Source organism: Octopus sinensis, unplaced genomic scaffold (genome assembly GCF_006345805.1).
Source record: "Octopus sinensis unplaced genomic scaffold, ASM634580v1 Contig14555, whole genome shotgun sequence".
Lineage (NCBI taxonomy): Eukaryota > Metazoa > Mollusca > Cephalopoda > Octopoda > Octopodidae > Octopus > Octopus sinensis.
In genome coordinates, this window is record NW_021833274.1 from 102,832 (window position 1) to 129,859 (window position 27,028).

Genomic DNA, 27,028 nt, shown 5'->3' on the forward strand with positions numbered 1-27,028 from the left:
TTAGCTCTGTTTACGTCAAAAACAATTCCACTTCAAAAGCTTGTTATGTCAAAAAATATGCAAGATAAGGTTTGTTGTTTATTTTAGTTTGTTTAACCTAAACTTATTTCCAATTGAATCTCGACAAAAGTAGACAATTAACGAAAGATATATCCAGAAAATTTCCTAATTATTTGTAGTGAATTCTGTATAATGATTTTAAAAATATTCAATTGACAACAAAAAATTTCAATTATTAAACCCACGCAGCCCAACCCTCAAACATCAAGGAAAGATTGTTAATGTCCTGTGATTTGGCCATCTCCATGTCAATCTAATCATAAATTCAGACAAAAACCAGTTCTTCTACAGTCCTTTCATACCCATCATCACTCAGTCCTCTCAATCTCTTCTCAACAAAACCAAATTCACCCCCAAACGAATTACTTGATGCCTCCTTTCCACATCCATTATCCAGTAGCCCATTTTTAAACATTTCCAAGACATTTTGCACACCATTAATAACCCTAAACTCAACATGTGGACATTACTCATTAAATACTCGTTGCATTTCATTTATTGTATCACATGTGGGTTTTCTTTCAGTCAATAAGCCCTCAAGATATTTCAATCCTGATTTGAGTTGGCTGCTAATACGACATGGTCTCTATAATTGCCATTAATGGGGACTTACGTTATGTAAAGGACACTCATCCATGACTAGAACTATGACCTCAACTGCTTTCGTCACTTTAATGACTAATCCCTTAAGTATAGACAGTTCAGAAGTCTTATATAACATGTTATCATATATATAACCAAATACAAATCCTTTCTTTCAAAAGTCACTTTTTTCTTAGATATTTCTTGCATTTCGGCACTCAGGTGAGTTGATAAAAAAGAAAGCCATTTTGGAACTTTTGAATGAAGTGGCTGATATATTGAAAATAAAACAAAATACTTTTATTCGCAAAAGAGAATGCTCTACTGGTAATATTTTAGACTGAATATCTTTATATCTTTTAAGCAGAGCAGTATGACTAGAATGGTATATAATACTTAACCTGTGTATATATTTGGTCAGTCGGTAAAAATCAACACGCTCCAATGAAAATCTACTCTCTTCAATCACCAGTATTGCTGTCAGGTGTTTCTTAAGTGCAGGGTCGATGGTTATTTCCTTTACTAATACCAAAAAAATCTACCTCCTTTACTCTTTTTAGAAACTCAAATCTAATCGACATTGCTTCTTCTGACAAGTTAAACAACCACATATATGTTCTATGTGTAGTATCAACAAACCCAGAATATATATTTATTATATCTTGACTGATATACAGCTGATTATGACCGAGTTTGGGCACATATAGATCAGCGAGTGTGTTTATTATAGAATCTAAAGGCTGAGAGATTACATCCAAAGAAGGAAATGAAAACTCCTTGCAAGATGAATGAACATAAATCAATATATCAACGATACTGAGTCCAATCCGAATAAGACATGTGATTATGTAATATCGAAATATTTTAAATGTGGCACGACTTGCCCCCATTTGAACGTACAAATATTCAAACTCACTCCAAGGCACTTGCAACTCTTCAAACACAGAATATGCTTTTATTACGTCATCAAAAGCTTCAATTTCTCGGGTTTCAACCTTACTACCATCCATATACTCTGACAGACTATTGGGACTACTGCCTTCCACTAATTCTCTCAATTTGAGTATTTCAGGGTCGTTTCTGAGAAATGCAGCAAGTACAGGTATCACAACCTTCGTGATATAAGCAGCATACAAGTTCTGAAATATAACAACGTGATGGAACCTTATGTACTACTACAATTTGTCTAAATGTCCCCACATCAGATATATCCACACATTCCGAACTACTGTCAGTCCTTGAAAAATTTTCAATTACATTCTTGGGTCTGTACTGGCCCATTTCAGTTATGTCATTCGCAACCGACCTAATCATATACACTAATCATTACTCCGAATAATTGTCAATATATTCAGTCAAAAGACTAGTCAGTCTAAAAACTACGTGATAAGTCCTTCCAATAGGTGGAGCCTACATTTAAGATGTATTTCATACTAGTTTTATCATATCAACATATTCCTGTATGATAGAACTTGTAGTACTCACAGATCGTAACAAGTCTACCGCCTCCTCTACTCTGCTCTTCAATTCAATAATTATCCCAAGCATATTCCTCAATGAAGATGTACATTGTTCCAACTCTTGTTCTGCATGTCTTTGTTGTTTAACTCTATTATAATTTAAAAGTTGTCTTCACCTTTTCTCGAAAGAAGAATGCCAACTTTTACCTGAGGACACATATTCCAATTGGTCTCTTATTTTATCATTTTGATTTTTTAAAACAATATTACGCTGATTGAGCTCTTCAGATGCACTCAATTCCATAATGGCGTTGTGGAAATAATCATCAATTCTATGTGTCAAAAAATTCTAAAACTAACGAGGGGGGCAAAGAGTTGACAATATAAGAAATTAGACACGACTCACAGTAATTTGGACATGTTGGTTTATCTGTCTGAATTGACTCATTGGGTGGACTGTATAAAAATACTTTGAGAATAGACATGAGAGTCATTCTATCCGATCGCAACATTTGCATAATATTAATCAAAGTAGAACGAAATAAGCCCTAATCTGTCAGTCCGACAACCACCTTCATTCCAAATGGTCCAAGAGCTCTCTCAATGTTACGTGTAAGACGGAAAGGCACTTTCTCGGGTGTCTGGAGAGTCTTTCCCTTATCAAAACAAATTTTGAAATCTACGTGGATTATCTGCAATAAATCGTCTTTCCAACCTTTCCAGTCGACAAATCAAGAAGAATGTTATCCAAATGTCTGTCACCTAATCCAATGATGTAACCCAGCCCTGACATGACAGCACATGTCCGACAAAACATGTTTGTTGCTCTCAACCAAGTTATTTTTGAATCACAACAAAGCCACAATTTCCTATATTTAATTAAAAAATCAGCATACCGCGATATTAGCGAATTAGGTGTTTCAGAACATAGTTTCTGGAATATTTCTCTCTGAAGATCATGAGGCCACAGTCTCCGAGGCTTTCCAACATACTTTGAGTCATTCTAAGAACTGCATACATTTCCAATTGATTTGGCTGCGGAGTAGTAAATATCTCTAATAGACAATTGGCCATTTCCAGACTCTCCAAGGAACTGTGAGTAGATCTGTTGAAGGGGTGTGGAATCATCAACCCACTCTATCAGTCCACAGGCATTCCCGAGAGGAATGACTGAATAACACCCAATACTAGTAAAACTTAGTTTCCACAGACACCAACCAGACATCACTGATAAGAGTGTTCACATAACTGAATAATTGCATCATCAACTCATCCATCCTCAAATCCTCGACTCCTTTGAGTAAAAAATGATGTCTTGAAATGAGAATTAAGTCAAAACTTATTTCCACTTTTATCAATGAGGCAAAGCTTCTTTGGTTTTGATTTTGAAGGGAATATTTTAATTTTGGATTCAATGTGATCAAGTTTCAGTACCCCGCCGTTCTCAGAATTGAATTTACAAGGCAGTTGGATATGATTGAACACTTTCTGACAAACTTGGTCGCACAACACAATCCCATTCCTCATCACATGTTTCATCTCATTATCCACTACATAACACATCTGTATGATTATTAGACTGGCATACATCCTGGTAATTCTCGTAAAGAACATTGACTGATTTGACTGTTAGTTTAGACATGTTCTCAATCAGTTTATGAATTTGTGGTCTAATTCTGGCAATATAATAATTGTTAAAGGCAGAATGTCCATATTTCTCGATTGAATTGTCAATTGATGTACTCAATGAGGACAACCAGTCGACAGTCTGGTCAATGACTAGAACAAAACTCACCCAGTCGACGACTCCCCTGTATAAATTCTCAAAAAGGTTCATTCGGTCAGCCCCATCTCCACAAATATTATCCTTTAGAAACCTCAGGACTTGCCCCGTGGTGTTATTTCGGTGGTTAAGTGCAGAATGAACCCTCTCGAGTGGGAGAACACTCACAAATTTCAATTTTTCCAATAAAAAGTGCGTCTCATAAACCAATCTATAACTTTTACAGAAAATATACAACTCTTTATTAATTTTACTAATAGCAGCATGCAAATATGATTTGTATGGTCCATCATTCATAGCTATAACAGGTATAACAAGAGAATGTGGATAAGCAACAGACAACTCATAAAGAATTTTGACAACACATGCTCGGACTATCGAAGATGGATGAGACAGTCTGGATATTAGCTGTTGTCTTACACCTAAATATGAATAAAAAAGCAAGTCTACTCAGCCAGGGAAATAGCACTTCAGTATTAATTATATCACACACCAGAAAAGGATAATCGTCCAACAAGTCAAGCAAAGCAAGCATTATTTGAATACTCTCCCCCTATCTATCAGTAGTAGAACAAATACAGTATGGGAAAGACACTTCAAAAGTCCTTTGACTGTACAAGATAACAATTTTGGACATGCACTAATCACATCGTACAGCAAATTGGTTTCCTCATGTTTCAAATATTCCCGGGAAGACATGTAATTTTTGAATGCCGTCATCTTATTTTGTTCCAAAGAAGAACAGTCAATATCAAGCTATCAATGTGGGATAGTCACAACTTGGATGTTTTGGGAAGAGGCAATGCACATTTCAACATCTTGTGGTCTAACTATCCGCTTTATTTCAGACATCTGTTCATTTGATAAAGAAGGAATGCCACTTTACATTATAATCATGACTAATACATGTTTTGTAACTGTGACAGGCAAGCAGAAGAATATGCTCTCCACAAATAACCACAGTCTGGAAACCGTGTAAAAACAATGCTTGCTGTACTCTCAAATAACTCTTGAAATGCATTTCCCTCTGCTCCAATAACATCCAAAAGTCCTTTCGAACAATCTCCCCCAAACATAGCCATACAGGCAATCTTAAATGCACTAAGTTAAACATTAATCAAAATCTGACACCTAATGCTTATATCACTGTAACCACAATCCGCCAGTAATAACAATTTGGAGTAATCTTCGGCTTGCAATGAAGGTAACAGGCCAAAGGTATGAATTCGTTCAAAGTACTCAAACCAGTCATTTCCTCTCACTTCAAACAGCATTCTCTTATATTTAAGTCTCTCAGGCATATAGAGATTCTTCAGTGTCTCAAAAGTTGAGTAACACTCAGTATCCAACAGTCTGTCAAACAAATTCTCAGTTAGATTAGTCGAATAACCTCCAATGGTTAATAATCTAATATCATTATGCATTTTTTGTCCATAATTGAGATCAAACAGCTGAGCTGCCCTTTCTATTTTATCAGTAAGGTCAGTTCCCATCTCCATTCCAGTAAATGTGCGAATATCCAAGCATAAAGTCAGAGTATCCACACAAGCCATAAACGAATCTTGACATTTATCAACTGGTTTGCACATTGTATGCCCGAAATCAGTCAATTGTGCTATCAAATCAGTAGAAGGGAGAGGAATATGGTCAATCACATCAGCCACAACAGAAGGTGGAGTGTCAGTTCCAATACACTCCAACGCTTCCACCCACTGACATAAACTAATATGACATTGAACCAACTGAAATGGTAAATTTAATATAAAACTTCATATCTGAGATATTCTTTAATTTGGGGAGAATAGTCACTATTGAGGGAATCCCTTAATTGTTTAATGGCTGTTTCAAATCTGTGATGTAAGCTGTATGACTGTACTTGTAGGCACTTTTGCTTATAATTCCATCAATCCAACAATTTCCATCAAACTGGTCGCGAATTCCTCTCAAATGATAAACCGAGTCAGGACACTGAGACATCACACGGACACAATGTAACACAGAAATGTCCTCCTTTTCACTAATAGAATAAAATACCTGGTTGTCTTGATATGCTTGATACATGTGAAAAGCAGAAATTTCATACTGACCACAGACTAATGACAATCGAGACATGATAAAACTGGTTTGGGATGGCCAAAGTCCAGCCTTAGTAATTAGAGTATTATATTCATACATATAATTGTCCAATATGTTCAAAAAGGAGTACAAATATGTTTATTCTGCAAATATCTTCAACCCCACATATTCTAAAAGAGTCTATCATGGCAGAAGGCATATCTTATATTTGTTAGGTAATAAAAAACCATTAAAACACGTCAATAAACGTGAATCACTACATATTTGATGTGCTGCCTGACGTATAACAAACTTCATTGCACTCTTATAGTGACTCATATCATAAACATTCGGCGGAAAAACCATATTATCAACATCAAAGTGATCTATGATGTAATTTCCATGACTTTCCATCACGTTTCTCACAATGGTATTAAACCTACCAATATATGTTTAAGTAACCTCTCAAAACTACTACTGGTAAATAAATCTAATATTATTGGCAGGACATTGCTGGTGAAATGTTTCAAATCTCCAATCCTATATACATCAGACATAATTAGACTACCGAATTGATTCTGGATTCTCAATACCAACTCTTCGTTGTGTCATTTCCCCTTGTTTTAAAGCCCAATCAACCACAACTGCCCGTTCTAGTTTGGTTTTGTCCATAATGTAAAGACATAGCTCGATATATTGCCCACATCCATACAAATGAGTCATCGACAGTAACAAAACACAACATGTATATAAAGTATCAGAACAAGTAACAAATCGACACAACAATTCCACCAAACACATTAGTTTACTACAAATACAACAATCATACTAACCCTGAGACTTTGGAATTAAAGAATAAATCAGATTTGACAACCGATGGCAACAATAAATGAGCAACTTGACTATCAACTGTCTCAATATTAGGGAGAATAACATCAATCAGAGTACAAGACAATAAAGTATAACTCAACACCTTGTCCAAAACATTTAATAAATGTTGACATGTGATCTAGAGCTCTACTAATACACAACACCTTATCCAAACGTGGACACATCAACAGCAAATCACATTTTATCAAAGCTTCCTCAGGATTGTCTGCATTTATGGAAAGAGCAAGAGAACTAAACTAACACAAAATAGTAACACCGAGTATGCCTGGATATGTAATCGGAGGGGATTCTACTAAACACATCAAGCAACAGTGATCTGCCGGAAATATTAACAATATCAATGTGCTCAATCAAATTCTCAGTGACTTTATTCGACATTACTTTACACAAAATCTTCCAAAATGAACATCCGAGAGGATAGTTGTGAGTCAATTGTGACACCACAAAACTCGTTGTTTTTACATAACATAGAGTTCCATCCTCCGTGAAATGATCAATTAATTTATTGACACTTCTAATAAGTGCTCGTGACTTTAACTGTGTGATCACTGCTGTGTCAATTACCATGTCAATAGTCTGTCATTTGGTAATTACATTATAACCTGCTCTTTGTGGTACGAGGACAATTCTTGTGGGTTAGAAAAGGCGGTTAGAATATCGATGAGGACTGTAATTTCATCTACTGACCGAGTGGAATCTTGTTTTATTAAAGACTATATATTATATGTATATATACATATTGAAATATCAAATCTTCCAATAAACAAGTAAATATTGAATGAGCAGTGTCCTTTTTAGTCCAAATGGGGACACTCACTTTCCTTATTACTGAGAGAAGTGTAACCTTGTGGTCCCATTTGTTCCCCAAAGTGATATATAGGCCAATATAACAATCAAGTAATTTCTATTATGTAACTATCAAGGAATATTACTTCAAAATATTCACTGCCAATTACGTAATACTCATGAGACAAATATGTAGTGATAATATCAGTCTGTAGATCAAGTAATGGAGTATATTCAGTTATATTGTCCATTGCCAATTTTACGTTTCCGATTAATTCCTGAAATAAAAGTAAATTGAAGACTTTTTTGAATGAGAGATTCTTGTCTGTGAGAATGTGACTGATTATTCTAAGCACACATGATTTCTCACATATTCCTAAAGAGGATTTAAAGCCCAATTTTATGATCCATTTGGTGATTTGCTGAGGATCCATTAGACGTCGACATAGTGTGGTAATACAACTGAAAATTAGAGAGATCATCTCATTGCTTGCACAAATAGAGAGAGCATTGATAAAACTGGATAGTATGAGTTCGGCCTTGACAGAGGGCTGTCTATTATAACAAGTAGAGAACCAATGGGCTTGTTTCTTGGAGGTAGGAATAAATTAGGCGAATATGACCTGTATTCTGTCCTCTTTCACATTCAACTAACAATGATTTAAGCAATGTATTTATATTATGTAAATGCATCACAAAGCTTAGTTATCATAACAAAAATTTATTAATCATTAAAATTAGTAATGTTATAAAAAATTGAATTCATAACATTTTTAAGGTATAAAACAAAAATTAAGGGCAAAAATAGCAATTAAATTTAACTAATATCTAAAGAATTGATTTGACGTATTAATTCATTCTTTTTCTTTTTGAGCCATTCCTTAGCTCTCTAACTGCAATCTCTTGTCGACCATCGCCAATCTGATCCTCATTCCAGGATTGTTGTTCCATGGGCACGATTCCGTCGTCCTCAAATTGTTGTAGAGATTTTCGTTGTAGAAAATGAATGACTTCACTAACATCACTCTCTTGAAAGTTCATCCCATGTCGGTGCTCCACTAACATGCTTTCAAGAGTTTTCTTTAGTACGATAGATTGAATATATGCCCTCGGAATAATATCACACCTAAAAAATCCATATATGATGTGTAGAATTTACTCACAATTCCCTCCCAAGTCATAACAATCGGGACAATTTTAACTTTCGCTTTGTATATTTGGGACAACTCTCCAGCGAGGAGGTCGTATTTATGAAGTTTTTCAATCTCAACCACCTTCAGCATCTCCTGAGAAGTGATTCCGACCTCTACTAAAGTAATTTCCCTTGTACTTTTATCGAAAACAAATATGTTCGGCTTGTTATGTTGTATTTTGATGTCTGTCATCAGCGTCGTATCGACTCTGATCTCAACATTCTCAGTTGTTACTATTGATTGGACTGAGTGAGTCTTCAGTTTCTTTGAATATGTGATTCTATATTTATGACACAGGTTTAAATGACGACATCTCACCACCTCATTGTGACGGCGTATATAATCACTATTTAACATTCTATTGCATCTCGTTGCCAAATGATCGACTGTTTTTTTGGCAGGAACTAAGTCTTTGGGCCAGGAACTACGCCCGTTTCAGTTGGGCGTCGGTGTCCGCGGCGGCTGTGAAGCTGCTGTCCATGCCGCAAGAAAGTTTATTCCGCCTCGTCCGAAAGGCCGGATAACGCCTCTGTACTCGTGAAGCTAGACTTGACAAATGCCTTCAACAGTCTTCGTCGGGACTGTATTCTCGAAACTTGCTACCGCCGTGCTTCCTCAATTGCCCGCTTGGTATCTATGGCTTACTCCAAGCCAAGCCTTCTTATTGCGATGACCAAATCCTACATTCCAGCAACGGTGTTCAACAGGGCGACCCACTTGGCCCGTTGCTTTTTGCCCTGACGATCGATCCTGTTGTTCGGAACATCTCATCTCGTTTCAATGTATGGTACCTGGACGACGCTACTATCGGAGGTCCGGTAGCTTCTGTCCTTAAAGATTTGGAAAATCTGATCCCCTCCCTTAATTCTCTTGGCCTATCCATCAATCCGCTCAAATCCGAAATTGCCAATATTGGCTTTACCCCAGAAGATTTTACCTCTGTATTTAATACGTTCTCGAATGTCCTTCCAAATATCCGCAGGACCTTGATTGAAAATTTGAAAATCTTAGGGTCCCCTATATCTAATCTGGGTGTTGAATCATCCCTATATGCTAAAACATCCTCGCTGGTGGCAAACATCCTCGCTGGTGGCAATTTCTAACAAACTAGCAAAAATCGATTCCCATTCCGGCCTGTTTTTCCTACGCAATTGTTTTGCAATTCCAAGCTTCTATTTATCCTCAGAAGTGCCCCATGTTTCTTTAACCTGAGGGCTCTCGAATCATTTGATTTTTCGCTTAAATCCAGCTTGGAGTCCATTTGCAATATTACCCTCGATGAGATCGGTTGGCAACAGGCCATCCTTCCTATAAGCCATGGCGGTATTGGTATCCGATCATCTGTCGACCTTTCTATCCCGGCGTACTTATCTTCAGTTAATGCGACAAATGATCTGGTCCAGGAGATTCTCCAATCCGTAACCGAATCATCTATGGACACAGAGTCGGTCGCCGCAGAAAGTTGCTGGAAAGGGATGTCTCTGGAAATCCCGGAGAATACGCACGCCCAAGGCAATGGGACCGGATCCTTTGCGACCACAAGATAAACAGCCTCAAGCCGAAACTCAATCACATCGCTTGGCGTGCTTATTGGCCGCCTCGCAACCATACTCCGGTGCATGCTTACAGCAATCCCTATGGCGTCAATCGGCACCTAATGGACAACGACTGTGTAGGATTTCCGTCTCTCTCCGCCTCGGACTTCCCATTTGCAAAACACAACCAGTGCCGCTGCGGTTTAAGAGTGGACCCTTATGGCCATCATCCCCTCTCCTGCTCACGTAGTGCCGGACGTTTCCCACGACACGCCGCCATCAACGACACCGTGAGCCGTGCCCTAACGACGGCGGGGTTTCCTAATGAGCTCGAACCAGTCGGGCTCGACAGAGGCGACGGTAAGCGCCCGGATGGCATGACAATCTTCCCGTTTGAAAAGGGGAAATGCCTTATCTGGGACGCACCTGCTCCGACACTTTCTCGCCAAGAATCTAATTGCCTCCGCTGCGGAACCGGGCTCAGTTGCAAAGCAGGCGGAACTAACAAAACAGAAGAAGTACCGGGTCCTGGCCATGAATCACCTATTCGCTGCAGTCGCGGTGGAAACCTCTGGAGTCATCGGTCCGCAGACGCTATCGTTTCTCCGTCGCCTTGGATCTAAGCTCGTGGTTGCCACGAAAGATCCCAACGAGTCGATCAGACTCTTTCAAAGGATCTCATTGGCCATCATGCGCGGGAATTGCCAGTCGATTCGCTGCGCATTTTAACTCTTTTCGTTCATCTTAATAATAAAATGGTATGGTGTGTGTCTGTCTGTCTGTCTGTCTGTGTGTGCACACCAACTTCAAATTGGCAATACGATGTCCTCGACTTACATGATGAGGTCCTTAAAACCTTCCCCCCAAAAAAATTAAAAAAAAATTTTCTGCATTTTGGTTAAAATGAACAACTACAATGTCCTCGACTTACATGATGAAGTCCTTAAAACCTTCCCCCCAAAAAAAATTAAAAAAAAATTTTCTGCATTGGTTAAAATGAACAACTACAATGTCCTCGACTTACATGATGAAGTCCTTAAAACCTTCCCCCCAAAAAAAATTAAAAAAAATTTTCTGCATTTTGGTTAAAATGAACAACTACGATGTCCTCGACTTACATGACGAGGTCCTTAAAACCTTCCCCCAAAAAAAATTAAAAAAAAATTTTCTGCATTTTGGTTAAAATGAACAACTACAATGTCCTCGACTTACATGATGAAGTCCTTAAAACCTTCCCCCCAAAAAAAATTAAAAAAAATTTTCTGCATTTTGGTTAAAATGAACAACTACAATGTCCGACTTACATGATGAAGTCCTTAAAACCTTCCCCCCAAAAAAATTAAACAAAAATTTTCTGCATTTTGGTTAAAATGAACAACTACAATGTCCTCGACTTACATGATGAAGTCCTTAAAACCTTCCCCCCAAAAAAATTAAAAAAAAATTTTCTGCATTTTGGTTAAAATGAACAACTACAATGTCCTCAACTTACATGATGAAGTCCTTAAAACCTTCCCCCCAAAAAAATTAAAAAAAAATTTTCTGCATTTTGGTTAAAATGAACAACTACAATGTCCTCGACTTACATGATGAAGTCCTTAAAACCTTCCCCCAAAAAATCAAAAAATTATTTTCTGCATTTTGATCAAAATTAACAACGCGAATGTCCTCGACATTCATGATGAGGTCCATTAAAACCTTCAAGGCAAAATCTCACGTATTAAGAATATCCTTGATGAAAACGACAGCGAGAATATTAACAATGATGAACTCCCAATTATTCGCGATAAAGAAATTCAATTCATCCTATGTTTTTCTCTTTAAAATTAAATGCATATATCATTATCGACCATGAATCAAAATTAAAGCTATATCATATTTGACTTTGACAGAATGTGCAATCACAGATTGCACGACTTTGAATAGAGTGTGCAATTAACAGATTTTGAAAAACCACTTTGATAGTTGAAACCACATTAGCACAATCATTAACACAATTTACCACCAATTGACGCACGACCTTGAATAGAGTGTGCAATTAACAGATTTTGAAAAACACTTTGATAGTTGAAACCACATTAGCACAACCATTAACACAATTTACCACCAATTGACAGCGCAATCAGAAGAATTGCGTAAAAATATTAACTATTTACTTGAGTTTTTCGTAAAGATAGAATTTATTTTCGGTATGCCTCTTTTCCTAAACTTTTTTATTATTCAAAAATAATTTTTTAAATAGATAACCGAAGGAGGAAAAACGAAGCTGAAGAAAAAACGGTCAGCTTAATAAGGTAATTAATTAAATCTTTTTTGTGTGTCGCTTTCTTGCCTGCCGCATCTCCCCTGCCGCATTTCCGCCAGTAAAAAAAAAAAAAATAAAAAAGAAAAAAAAGGAAATTACAAAGGAAAAATGAAAAAATTAAATATAAAAAAAAATAAACCACAAAAAATGAAAAAAAAGTTTGCAATGACAATAAACAAGGCCCAGGGACAGTCATTAAAGGTAGTTGGGTTATTTTTAGAGAGTGAGTGCTTTTCACATGGACAGCTGTATGTGGGATGCTCGAGGGTAGGCAGAAGAGAAAATTTATTCATATATGCCAAGGAAGGACGGACGACAAACATCGTTTATCAACAGGCGATAGAATAGGGTTACATTAAACCAGGTAGTTTTATACATCTACATAAACTTATAGTTGTTTGATGAAACAGGCCCTCCGCAGGAGCTAGGTCGCGGTGAGCGAAGCGAGCTGCCGAGCTAGTTAACAATAAGTTTGTCATTTAAAAAAAAAAAAAAAAATTTAATCCTTTTTCCTCAAAGAACAATTTCGGTCCTGTAAAAGGCAATACAATGCTTCGGCTCCTGGACTATTATTCCCTTTTGCATTTTTATAGTATAAATTAATGAAGATATCTTTGATGTAAAATATCAGTAACCCTCTCTAAAAGTGACACGAAGTGTCCTAAATAAAATATTTTTTTCTTTTGAAAGAAAATTCGTCATTCTGTAGTGTTTTTTCTGTTCTTCGCTAAGATTCATCCACGTTCTAGTTGAGAGTGGAATTTATCAGTACGGAAATATTGGTTGAGTTCAGAATGTCGCAAAGTGCGTCAAAATTCGTGTTGGGATGACAGGAAGTGATAGCCTAGCTCGTCCGTCTGTACGCCGCATGGACCTAATGAAACATGCCGTTTATGAAACCTACGGCCGAATAAAAGCAAGGAAACTCGACACACTAGATTATATTCCCATCTTCACTTTGGATTTTATACAGTGGGCGCAAAAAAACCGGTTTTCCAATTTCTCAAATTTTTTATATTGTACATGTCAATTTTTTTAATTTGTAATTCTCATAAAGTAAACTCTTATGCGTTTTTTTAATTATTGTTTTTATTTTTTCTAAGGGATACTTAGAATTTAAATTTACTACGCGCAAAAAAAACCGGCTGTATTAATTATTTTTTAATAAATTATTTAAAGAGGTTTTGAATGTTACTTTTTATCTTGTAGTTTCCATTTCGTGGCTGTGACTACGATGCTGTTATAAAAGCAATACTTAATGAAGAACTAGATTATTTTTTACTCCAACTCCACTTCCCCGAGAAAGTAAATTTTGAAACTATAAATATTTTGAAAACAGTAATGTCGATTTTATATTTTAGTTGTTCGTTTAGAATCCGAAAAAGCGTCTTGGTAGTTCGCGAAATGGAATTCCTGAGATCATCGCCTATCCCTTTTTTATGGTACTCACATTTGCCAAGATAATTTTCATTATAGAACCTGGACATACAAGCTATTCGTACAAAAACCATATTAATGATTCCGGGAAATACACCAACCACACGTGAGTGAACATACAGCTATCCACGCCTCTTTAAAATTAGTTTAACATTTATTTTTGGCATTTTTAATCTTATTTATTTTTCTTTCAAAGCCTAGTCGATCAATAGTTTATTTTTTGAAATATATGTGACAGATACATTGATACTTTTAATTATTTGTTATGAATCTCCATTTGGGGCAGACCTCTGGCTTGGGGAACCTCTATTTTTGGGGAAACCCTATTTTTTGGGTAGTTTGAAAAGGATATAATTTTTTTTGCGGTAATTTCCAAATTAGAAATTACCGGAACCTCTAGTGGCACAGGATTTTAATTTATATACATATTTGCTATTAAAATTAAATTTCAATAAGTTTAATTTCTTGTGGTGTCGTGTATGTCTGTTTTCACCAGTCTGCAAGCAAATCCTGAGGGCTCTCTTACAAAAGATATTAGAGATAACCAACAACTATTGGTAAGAAGCAAGTCTTCGGGGCTACATGATCCCCATGAAATTTGTGGAAACTCTCCTACCGAACATGTCTCACCCCATCTAATCCCTCTTAAATCGGTGATCGGTGAGGAACACTCTAACGACAAAGTCAAATGGATTTCTGGTGTTGTGGAGTCAGCGAAGAGACGATTTGGCAGAATTCCTCGTGGGGATGGAGACTTATTGCCGAATGTTTCAACGTCCGCTTTCTCACTCAAAAGAGTGTCTCTGATGTGAAAAACTTACTGAATGTAAAGCCCTGCTCTAATGGCTGTGGCAGTCGAAATAATGTGGATACCTCAGATTACTTATTGCCAAAGACAGAAATCTCCATTTATGGTAAATGCAAGGAAGAGTTTAATCTCCAAATTCAGGAACTTAAGTCAATCCCACGAAATGCGAGAATGCCCACAAAGAAGATTCCGTATAAATTGCTAAAGACTGATGTTCTTGTCGCAATTAATGCAGTGATTTCGAACTATATATTATCTTCTCCGCCTGCAAGCATAAATGAAATCACGGATATAATTTATGCCGGGCAATGCTCATATGAAAACATTACGAGGCAACCCCTAACAAAAAGCACATGGCTTGAGGATACGGAAAGAAAGATTTCCAAACTTAGAGAAAATCTAACTTTCGTTAATAAGTTTAATGGCCAGCAATCTAAAGACGAAAAAGAGAAGACACTGAACATTTTATGCTCGTTTGGATACAAAAAATCCAGAAAGGGAGAGCTGGCACGCGTATCTAGTCTTATTGAAGATAGAGTCAAAATTATGGAGAAAAAAATCTCAACCTATCGCTCCAGAAAGTCGTTTAGACAAGATAATTTCTGTTTTGAACTAAACAGGAGAAGATTCTATCGAAGACTGAACTGTGAAAACAAAGATTCTGATTGTCAAGTCCCAGAAGATAAGTGTCTATCTTTCTGGAAGGGCGTATGGAAGAAAGAGGAGAACCGTGCTCCTAAAGCTATTGTTGGTAAGCATATTACTGGAGCTGAACAGCTTCCAAGTGACGTGAAAACTGATTTTATCAAGAATGTTATCCAGTGTGTACCCAATTGGAAAGCCGCGGGTTGTGACGGAGTTTATGGATTTTTTATCAAAAAGTTCGAAGCTCTTCATGGCCATTTGTGCGATGAGATCCTTAAAATTGTGAACGGAGGCTATTCCCCTGCTGAGTGGTTTTACACAGGAGTAACATACCTCATTCCAAAAAATGAAAAGTGCCATTCCCCAAATGACTTAAGGCCGATTACCTGCATGCCTATATTGTACAAACTTGTCACTAAATGTGTGAATACAAAGCTTACAGACTATATCGAAGCGTTTAACCTTATCTCGGATAATCAGCTGGGAGCTAGAAGGCAATGCCAAGGCGCAAAGGAACAAGCACTAATAAACCAGTGTGTCAATAGTGAGTATGGAAATAACTTATTTGCAACGTGGATCGATGTCAGAAAGGCATTTGATTCTGTCAATCATGAATTCTTATGTCAAGTGCTTGATCAGTCTGGAATTCCGAATTGGATCACAAATTTTGTGAAAACTTTAATCAAAAATTGGAATGTCATTTTGACACTTAACAATAAGAGAATTGGAACTGTAAAATTGGAAAGAGGAATCTTACAAGGAGACTCACTCTCTCCACAACTCTTCACTCTGGTAATGGATCCGTTAAGTAGGAGCTTGAATATGAAGTTCCCGAAGGTGCGTATAGGTCAAAATGACCCGTTCACGGTTTCATATTCAACAAACCATTTGTTGTTTATTGACGACCTGAAAATAATTGCTGAGAAAGAAGACACCGTTCTAAAAATGATGGAAGATGTCGATGAATATTTTGATGCCGTTGGCCTCAAGAGGAACTCGGAAAAGTCTGCGACTAACCTGGACTATGTGAAAGATACAAAATGTCTGGATGGGTGTGCTGGGTATCGATACCTGGGAGTCTTGGAGGATAGAGGAAGTGATGTCAAGAAAATCGAGGTAATGAAAACAATTGCTCGAAACGTGAAAGAGAGAATCGAGAGTCTTGCAAAAACAAAGTTAAGTGCAGTAAACCTCTTTAAAGCGATAAACGAATATGCACTCTCTCTACAACTACTATATCGGATTGATCGACATTGAACCGAGTGAGTTTGATGCCATTGATCTGGTAATTCGTCGCATTCTAACTACTTTACGAATCCATCTGAAGCCCGCTAATAAAGAAAGATTATATCTCGGCAGAAATGGTTTTGGAAGAGGCTTAATCTCAATTTCCAATAAGAGCGAATGCATCCTGCTCCAATTTCTCTCCGACCTTGAAAGAAAAGCCTCGTTGTGCCTCAGAAGAGCAGGAATCTTGCGGGTCTTGAGAGAAAAGAAAACACATATGACCACGATTGCAAGATTTCTCGCTCTCAAGTACAATCTGGAAGACCAATCAAAATTGGATGTAAACCTTATTAAGGAGTGCCAGAAGAAAAGACTAATGGACACCATTAAATCTAAGATGATACATTCAACGCTGTTTAAATGCATTCAGGAACCGAGTGCTGATATCGTGGAGTCCAATGTATGGCTAGCCAATGGGAACAATGGCCCAAAGGCCGAGGCACTATATTGCTTGGCCCAGGATCGCAATTTGTTTTTCGGAGAGGCAAAGCCTAATTGTAACCATTGCGGCTCGGCAAGAAAAACCGTGGATCACCTAGCTACTCGATGTAGCAGAATGCTTCACGGGTCATACATGCGAAGACACAATGAAATTGTCAGATGCATACATCTACACGTCTGTCGTCAGTACGGAATAAAGAAATGCAAGAAATTGAAAGCACACTCAGTCCAGTCGGTCGTGGAAAATAGTCGTGTTGAAATACGAGTAGACATGACGTTGCAGACCGACATTGAAGTTAAAAACAACAAGCCAGACATTTTCGTGCTTGATAAAATGAAAAATGAGATAACGATAATCGAAGTCGGGGTCACATCCCAGGACAGGTTAAAGCAAGTCGAAGTAGAGAAACTCCACAAGTATGATCTACTTGCTGGAGAATTGGCACAGATTCACAAGGCAAAAGTCACGATAGTCCCTGTCGTATTGACATGGGATGGGGTAGTGACCAAGTTCTATAAGTCCTACATGAAAAAGTTGAATATAGAGGTCCCGACTAAGGCGTACATTCAATCAGTGACAATCAAGAAAACCCTGGAGAGCATGGTCGTTGAATACAAACATGGCATGAAGGTCGACAACTACCAAATTGAGAAGGAAACGGATAGTCTTATCGCTAGAGGAGAAGAACTGGGAGTGTCAGTTGACTTGCCAGAGGAGTCTGCTTTCTTACTGCAATACGAAGAGGAGAGGTGTCAAGACATGACCGGTCAACGGAGTAGTTCCCCTAAGAGAAGAGAGAATATCAATTAATTTTTAATTTTCGTTTAATTTTTGTAATTGTCTAACGAAAAAAAAAAAAAAATTAAAATTAAAATTAATTATATAAAATTTCATTGAAGCCTCGTGTAATTTTTGTATTCTTGTTGTTATGGCTCGTAAGCTTAGTCCTTGAGTTAAAGATCAAAATTGCCAAGGAATTAAGTGAAAATAAACATCTTACTGAACGAGATATGAGATAGTACAAAATTAGTAAAGGTTTTTTATTAATGTAATTTTCAGGCGCTGTGTCACGTATTAAAAAAATTATCAAGGTGCGATCGGCAACAGATTCCTAGTTCAAATTTTTTAGTTAACAGTGAGAAAGAAAATTTGGACACGATAATTGCAGACGTAATTGCTGAAAATGAAGAAGAAAATAATGATGAGTCAATATATGACCAAACTGAATGCAACTGTTCACACTTGGACACGATAACAGCAATGAATAACCTTGAAGAGAATATTCACCGTTTGTTTCCCGATGCGTTAAAAGACTATTACAATTTCAGAAAAATATTGGGCATACATATGAAGAAATCTGCAACAGGAAACAAAATAACAGATTATTTTCGTGTAATAGAATAACTCTAATTATCAATAAAATTAGTGGAAAACATGTTAAATGTTCTTAAAAATACTTATTTATTTTATTTTAATAAATAATGAAAAATATGCTAAAACTATTAAAATTTTTATAAAAATAAAGAAAATTTCAGACCTCCATTTTTGGGGAAACCTCTATTTTTGGGGCAATTTTTCAAAATTGATGCCCCAAATGGAGGTTATACTGTATTTCCATAATTACGAATATAGTATCTCATTTTAAATACAAAATTAAAAAATATTTTTTGAGAATCTACATATAATTTCTTTAAATGGTATGGTGGTACGATGGTATCTAAATTCCACTTTCGTCTGGCAGCTAAATTCCACTTTCGTAAGTTAGTAATTAAAAGCTACTTTTTGAAAATTAATATTAAATTCTAGAAACGATAATTCATTTTTCCAATTTTTATATTATTTCCGATGTGATTTTTCACCAAAGCTTGCTTGATACCTATGATTTTCTAACCATCACTTATCTTCATATTGTTTTTTTAGCAGATTCTTTGTAGTATTCATTGTTTGGTAATATGCAATAAAATTAAAGTGTTTAACTTCAGTTTGGTAGTATTTCAAATGAAAAAATTGTAATAAAATTAAAAAAATCATTGTGATAATCGTGGAAAACACATGTTTAACACATTTTCATGAATTTATCAGAACGGAATGATTTTTAATTGACAATATTTTTTAGCACTGTTAACATAAGAAGTTCAAAATTTATTTTTGCGGTTTTAAAAGCAAATTCTGAAAAAACCAATAAGTTCCAATCGAAGTGTTTAGAATCCGAATAAAAATTTCACTTTATAAAAATTTATATTCGAATGAATTTGGAAAAAAATAACTTCAAAATCAAAAAAATATCAAAACATACTTTATTATGATTGTTTTATTTTTCTGAAATCATATTTAATGATTTGGGTAATTTAAGTGTTAAAATGCTATTTTACTTTTTATACATTTTTAATAAGAAAATTAATAGTTAATCAGAAACTAAGCAGATCTCACTCCAGCTCGCTGATATCCACTCTCCTTCTCTTGGAAGAAGAGCCTACTTCCAGCTGCCTCTTACTCCCCATTACCACAACTGATTCAACCATTGCATCTTCTTTAGCATTCATTGGGTCGTCTTCACCATTGCATGCCATCTCCACATACCGGTTGGAAGCAGAAGCGTATTCTTCACCGGATACCTTCATTCATTTTTAATATAAAATTGAGTTTACAATAATTATTTTTGTACTTTTACTAAAAAATATAATAGTGCTATTTTTAATGCTACTTTTTTAATACTAATTTAAATTGCATTTAATTCTGCATTGCTGAAGATGGCTTTTTATTTTGTTCTCTTTGTCTATCCGAAGTCAACTGTTCAAAAAAAATTTAGTCGTTTTTATCATCCGTTATACAAATTGAATAATGATTCAATCAAAAAATGTTTGAAACATTTAAAATTAACACTCTATCTGAATTTTCATGCAGTTGTGTAATCGATGAACGATACATGTGACATGAAATAACTGAGGGTAAAGATTTTTAAGTATTTTGTCAGCTAAAACTTAAACATAATTTGATGCATCTGAAATCACAAAAGGAAATTTTCCATTTGAACAAAATTATTTAGAAGTGCATTGTCGACTATCTGAGTAATGATGTTCTTTTTAGGAGCAGATTCTGTCAGTTTAAACTTTAAACGATATCAGATATGTTGAATTAACAATCCAATCCTTCAAAATGGCTTTAGCTTCGATTTGATACGATTTTGCTATCTTAATGTATTATTAATAGCTAATTTAAAAAATTAAGAAATTATATCAAAAATTATAAAGTTAAAATAATTTTTTAACTTAGTTGTCACTAAATTTTAAAGTCTAATTAACGAATGAAATTTTGAAAAAACTTTATCTGCTTTATAAAACCAAGATAAAAAATTCGGATATATTGGAGATCCTTATTTGGCTTCAATTTCAGGATTTTATCCACATTATCTATTCACCTCGTCTTAATCAACTTGATTTTAAAATATCAATAAAATTTTATTCTTATAATAAATAATGGATTTTGACTTTTAGAACCAAAGCCAGGTTCAAGTGGAAATGCCATTTAAAATAATAAGAACTAAAAAGGTCTAATATTTTTTCGAGCCATATGGATAATTTGATGTCAGAATCAAAGTGTATATAAATCAGTTAATCACAAAACAGTATTCATCATGGTCACCATATATAATTACTTATTGTACTAAATATTTAAAACTCGTCAGACAAATGCCTCATTATAATCAAGTTTCATATTTTGATATATCATCATTCGAGATAACTAATTTTTTACTGGAACACAACAACAAAGAAACAAAGTTGTTAACCACGTTAATATTAGTTTATTTAGAAAAATAAAAAATTAAAGTTAAGAATTATTAGTTTTAAATTTAAAGTATTAAAAAATTTTGTAAAACACCACGAGTCTTATTTTTAAAAATTCTATGTAAAGCCGGTGGTTTTAAAATATTTCTTTAAAACAGTTTTCATCAATTTTTAAAGATTTTTTAGTGAGAATTATTAAAATTGATTTTAGCTCAACTGTCTGAAAAGGTCTAATAACAATAATTAAATACTTTATTTTTTAAAGAGTTTTAGTTTAATATAATTTTGAATGGTGTTACCGACTTGTCGCGTCAATGCTTTCAATAACAAAAAGAAAGGCATATTTTTAAATAATATTGAACTAACTTGTTTTTGTAAGTTGCATACATTGTTCAAATTTTTATAACTGTCAATTTCTAGTACTTCAACAATTTTCTTCAGTTCCAGATTACTGCTTCATCTGAAAAAATCTAATAATCCTTCATATAAAAATATCAATAAATGGGAAAAGAATCGCAATCAAATGTAATGTTTCTAAAAAACTGGTAAACGAGAATGATGGGGTTTTTACAAAAAAATTATACTTTAAGTTCTAAACCGATAATTATTAGCATTTATATTTTATTTGTGGCAAATATAATATATAACAATCCAGTTTTTGGAATTTAGCTTCTACCTAAAATTCAGCTACAGAAAACTAGTTTAGTAAACTCAAATCACAAAGCAGTTTTAATAAATTTAAAAAATATGCAAATAATCAGAAATTATTTATTTTTATGAACAAACAAGAAAAAAACACAACCAATCTAGGAAAATATATACATAAATACTTGAAAGGAAGACCCATGGACCAATTTCACAGCCGCTTCATTTTCAACAACCTGCCTGTCCTTTGAAAATAAAATTCTGCACTTGCATTCAATCTTAAAATAGAAAAGTCCAATAAATACTGAACAATCTGCTTTTTGGGGAGAATATCTCTTAGAATATTCGCCGATATCGTCCATAGCAGAACAAGCCTCCTCAATTTCCTTATTTTCATCCCAAACAGGGCAAACTAGCCCGTCTACGACAGTCGAGAATGCACTGTAATTCAACAGTTGATAATTCTTTCCGCCCTATTTTTATTCAAAATAGTTCAACCGTGTCAATAACGCACGCGTGATATTCAGAAATGCACTTGCATGCTGATTTAGCAAGAGAAACATCACAAAAAGTGCCTAAAAAACAGATAATGGACTACCTCGACCAATAGATGTGATATGTCCTAGTCTGTGCTTTACTCTCCGCCCTCCAGGATGTAATTCCACCAAATATGGTGATTTCAATTCGTCTAGAATAAAAAAAACGTTTCTACTCGGTTCTGATGAATGATTTATGCTCTGATACATGCTGGAAAAAATATGAATATGACTTTCGTCCAGTTGGTTTGCTAAAATAAATCAAAATATATACAATAATCCTCATTTCTTTTTATAACTCGTTCATTATCTTGTGGGGGGGTTTTGGATATGGTTGTCTTGTTAATATACATGACTTTAACTAACGAAAATTCAACACCTATTTTGTTCATTTTATTAATATTATTTTGATTAAAAAAATATTAATATATATTTAAATTTTATAGGTAAATTTTTATTTTCCGGAAGCTCTGCGGACGGTAATTGTAATATAAATCCAAGACTGATCGTAATTAAGATTATTGTTCATTAGAATCAGAATCAATTATATTTAAATTTAATTAATAATTTAAATTAATAAAAATTTTTTTGGTGAATTAATATTATACATTACCGGTCTTTTTTTGTTGGTGTTGTTTTTATGGTTGGGTACGTGGAGATACGCAGCGTGGAAAATCCCAAAGTACGTAATTTACTAATAAATTTATAATTAAGAATAAAGACAGTCGTTCTTCTGTAAAATCTTTCCATAAATACAACCAAAGAATAAAAACTCATTTTATTAGATTGAAAAATTATTTTGTATCTTTTTTTTACTATTCAGAAACGCTTTACACTTCACAAAGTCCCACAGAACAATCCTCACGTAGAAGGCCTAAACCGCACAGACGCCTCAGCCATATCCCTCCTTTCTTATGTGCTTTAACTTTTTATTAAATTTCGTTTTTCCCTTATTAATTAATTATTTTTATTCTTTTTGGTCAATTCATTGTTTAGAATTGATTTCTGTAGGATTTTTATTTTAAACAGCTTTTGTTTTTCTGACAATTCTAATAAAACATTCTTTTTATTGTAGAGTAATTTCTTTAAGTGTAATTAAAAAAATCTTTTTGAAGGGCTTAGATTTTTACCTCTGATTTTATATTTTTTGTACGTAGATGACAAATTATCCACTAAAATTCCTGACAGTTTTTCTTATTAATGCTTGGCAAATTTTTTACGAACGAAAGCTCAGTTTGTAACTTAGTCTGAATTGTGGCGATTCTTCAAATTTTTTATTACAAGCAGAAGGAGAAATGGCTTTTCCAACGCATATCAATAGCCATCTTGCGTGGGAATTGCCATTCCATCTTATCCTCTGCTGCTAATTAAATACTAAATTTAAAACCTAATTTCAAATATTATTTGCAAAAAAATTTTTTTTTAGATATTTATTTAAATGTACCATAGTCACTTAAATAAATTGTTAAAAATTGTAGAAATTTTTTTATAGAAAATAGGATATTTATTATTTCTCTTACTCGGTAAATGTTCTTGGTCGCCAATTTTGATTTGGTCTAAAAATGGTGAGCAATAGAAGAAAAACTGGTTTTCCCAGATTTAACGTCGAAAGTGCAAGCATTTTAGTTAACCCTTCAGACTACAATGTTTAGGAATATTTTCCTAAATATGGAGAAATTCCTGCTTTTATTCGTAAACATTTTTCAAATCAATTTTATAGAGTTATGTTTTCAATGAGCCCATAAATGCTCAGTTGGATTTAGATCAGGTGACTGGGATGGCCAGTCTAATATTTTTATATTTTTTAATCAAAATAATTCAAGACACGGTGCTTTATAAAACGGCAATCAAATTTCATTTTTGCAACTGATCTCGGAAGCCTGTTGACTAAAAGGTTTAAATATTTTGTAGAATTTAATGTTCCGTCAACAAAAACTAATTCTCCAACATTGTTAAAAAAAACATTTCCTTATCATGTAAATGTCTCAATCCTCGATAAGTCAAATACTTTGTGAATGGAGAAAATCCAAAGATATTGAAAGGAAACCTCGTGGTGGAGATTATTCTTCCAAACTTAATGATTACACAAGCAATACCTTTTTGCTTTGTTCGATGATAATCCATTATTGACAGTATCAATGTTAAAAGACACGCTGTTTTCTGAATATCAGATAAATATCAGTACGAATACTATTAACAGATGTCTTAAAGACTTTCATTAAAGAATGAAACAAATTGTAAAAATACTAGCGAGAAGAAATATTGATACTACTAATGACTGAGAAAAAATATGCAGGTAAATTTCGACTTTCACAAATTGAAGATGAAAGTATCGTTTTCTCTATTAAGTAGGATTTTCAGTTTGTAGGCATGCGAAAAAGGAGATCAACGCCGAGAAACTCGCCCTATTTGACGGTGCCTCTAGTAAAAAGCAGAAAATTGTCTTTTTCCGCAACAATGAACTAATATGGAATCATTTTCCATGAAATGTTCATTTTTTGAATGGAGAAACTTAAAGAATGTCTGAAAAACTCAAAGAAACTTTCATTAAAAATTATGATATTTCAAATCAAAATTATTTACTTAATTTAGAAAAAATTTCTCGACTTAAAAAGTATAAATTAAAAATTTGAAAAAAAACTTAAAAAGCGTCTCACCTGTTCTAACGATCAAAGTCAGAATAACTACCCTTCAATCAATCAATACAAAATGATTTAAACCTGTTTAATTGAAAGTAGACTGACAAGCACTTAGAGCAGAGGTTTCCAAGCTTTTTTTTACGCGCCTCCCTTAGAGAAAAAGTACAATCTTGCGCCTCCCTTTATATTCCATAATATAATACAATTATTATTTTATCAAAAACAATTTTTTAAAACAAAAAGTTAATGAGATAATTTTTTTTCCATCTTGGCGCAAAGTTTTTCAAATCTTGGTGTCATCGCAGAGAGTGCTACTCTTAGCTCATTAGTCACTACTAAACGAGTTCGATATTTAGATTTAATTGCAGCTAGTGCAGAAAATCCAGTTTCGCATAAATATGAAGTAGCAAATGGCAACAAAACTTTCATTGCTTTATTCGACAAAATTTCATATTCCGTTCTTACATTCAACCAAAAAGAAATTAGCGGTTCTCTCTCAAATTTTTGTTTCAATAATGTATCGCATGACAATTCTATCAATTTTTCTTTTTCAAAAGTTGTCAATGCAAATTGATTATCTTCTTCATCAATAAATGGATTCTGTATCCATTCGAACATTTTACAGTCGAGATCTTTAAAATAGTGAGCAAAATGCTTCAACAAACAATCCAAATGTTCAGCAAATATGTCTTTGTTTGCTTCAATGTTCACTATGGCGCAAAAGGTGTTTAAAAGTGGAAACATGTCATAGATATTTTTTTGTATATTTGATTTCCATAATACCAATTTTTTCATCAGATATGTCATCAATTCTTCTAGCGACTGTGTTATCAGCAAGCGGTATTTGCTGTAATTGTTTTGCATAGGATTCGCCAAACATTGCTTCAACCATATCGATAGCTGCTGGCAAAACTAGAGTTTCTCCGATATTGTGCGGTTTCTTGCATTTTGCAATCCTGTAAGAAACTTTGTACGATGCTAGTAAAGCATTTGAAGAGACAGAAACAAGTTTTTTTAACGATTTCGTTTGGTTATCAAACTCTTCTAATTTTCTTTTAAAAAATTCTTCAGACTTATGGACATGTTCAGAATGCATCGTTTCAAAATGTCTTCTTAATTTGCATGGCCTCATACTATCTGCTGCAAGTGTTTTGAGGCAAAGCAAACAGAGGGGTTTTTCATAGAATCAACAAAGATACGTGTGAATCCTAACAAAGTAAGATGGAAAGTTTTTCTTGTCTTTGGAGTGGTATTGATTATATTCCAATCATTTTGATTTTTTGAACCATCGTCAAAATCTTTATTATTCGTGAATTTTCTTTTGCAACCACTCAAGAATTTATTCATGTGTTAAAATTATTTAATTGTCTAAAAATTAAATAAATTTTTGAAAAATATAATTTTTAAATTATAACTCTTATTATCGGAATATAGTCACGTTTTTTACATAGATATAATTTTCTAAAAAATGTTTCTGATACTTCTTTCGCGCCTCCCTTGACACGAGTCAACGCCTCCAGGGAGGCGCGCCTCCCCATTTGGAAACCTCTGACTTAGAGGATGTTATTTCACGAATTTTGGAAAACAATCAATTATTCAATCGAGAAGGATAAATTATTATTGGATTGAATTGAAACTGAGGAAATTGGAATGATTGACATACTAAATAAACTCGAATATAATATGTACACAAAATGTCTCGAAAATCTACAAATCTACTATGAATTTAGAATGAAATTAATCCAACAGTTTAGGATAAAGAAAATTATAAGAATAATTACTGCCTATTTTAATCATTTATAATTCAATTTTCTCTCCTGACTTTTCCAGCGGTTCTCGATTGCCGTTTTCAGGGGGAACAGTCTGGTAATTCGTCAGGACGCTGGCCCTCTCTCGGCTAAAAAATACAAATAACTGTTTTCCAATTTTTAATAAATAATTCAATTTTAATACAAACTTAAAGTTTTTATACACAATTATAACAAATTAACTAAAGTCATTCCGAATACAGTAATATCTATCGAATCCGCCGATTTTTGGACCAAACAAATAATCTCGTAAAAAATTTTTAAATAATAAAAATTCACGAATTTTTAATATTTGTTTTTAAATGGTAAACCTAAAAAATGTATAATGTAATAAAATACGTTATTG

The 27,028-nt window shown here is 34.4% G+C and overlaps 2 protein-coding genes across 2 annotated transcripts; both read left to right on the top strand.

Moving 5' to 3' along the window:
* Window positions 1–14,775: 14,775 nt before the first annotated feature.
* On the top strand, window positions 14,776–16,797 carry LOC115230140. The gene has a single exon (XM_029800354.1). It carries the CDS (start codon window positions 14,776–14,778, stop codon window positions 16,795–16,797), a length of 2,022 nt encoding a protein of 673 aa, XP_029656214.1.
* Window positions 16,798–17,044: 247 nt separating this feature from the next.
* LOC115230141 lies at window positions 17,045–18,079 on the top strand. The gene has a single exon (XM_029800355.1). The coding sequence runs from the start codon at window positions 17,045–17,047 to the stop codon at window positions 18,077–18,079; it is 1,035 nt and encodes a 344-aa protein (XP_029656215.1).
* Window positions 18,080–27,028: the final 8,949 nt, after the last annotated feature.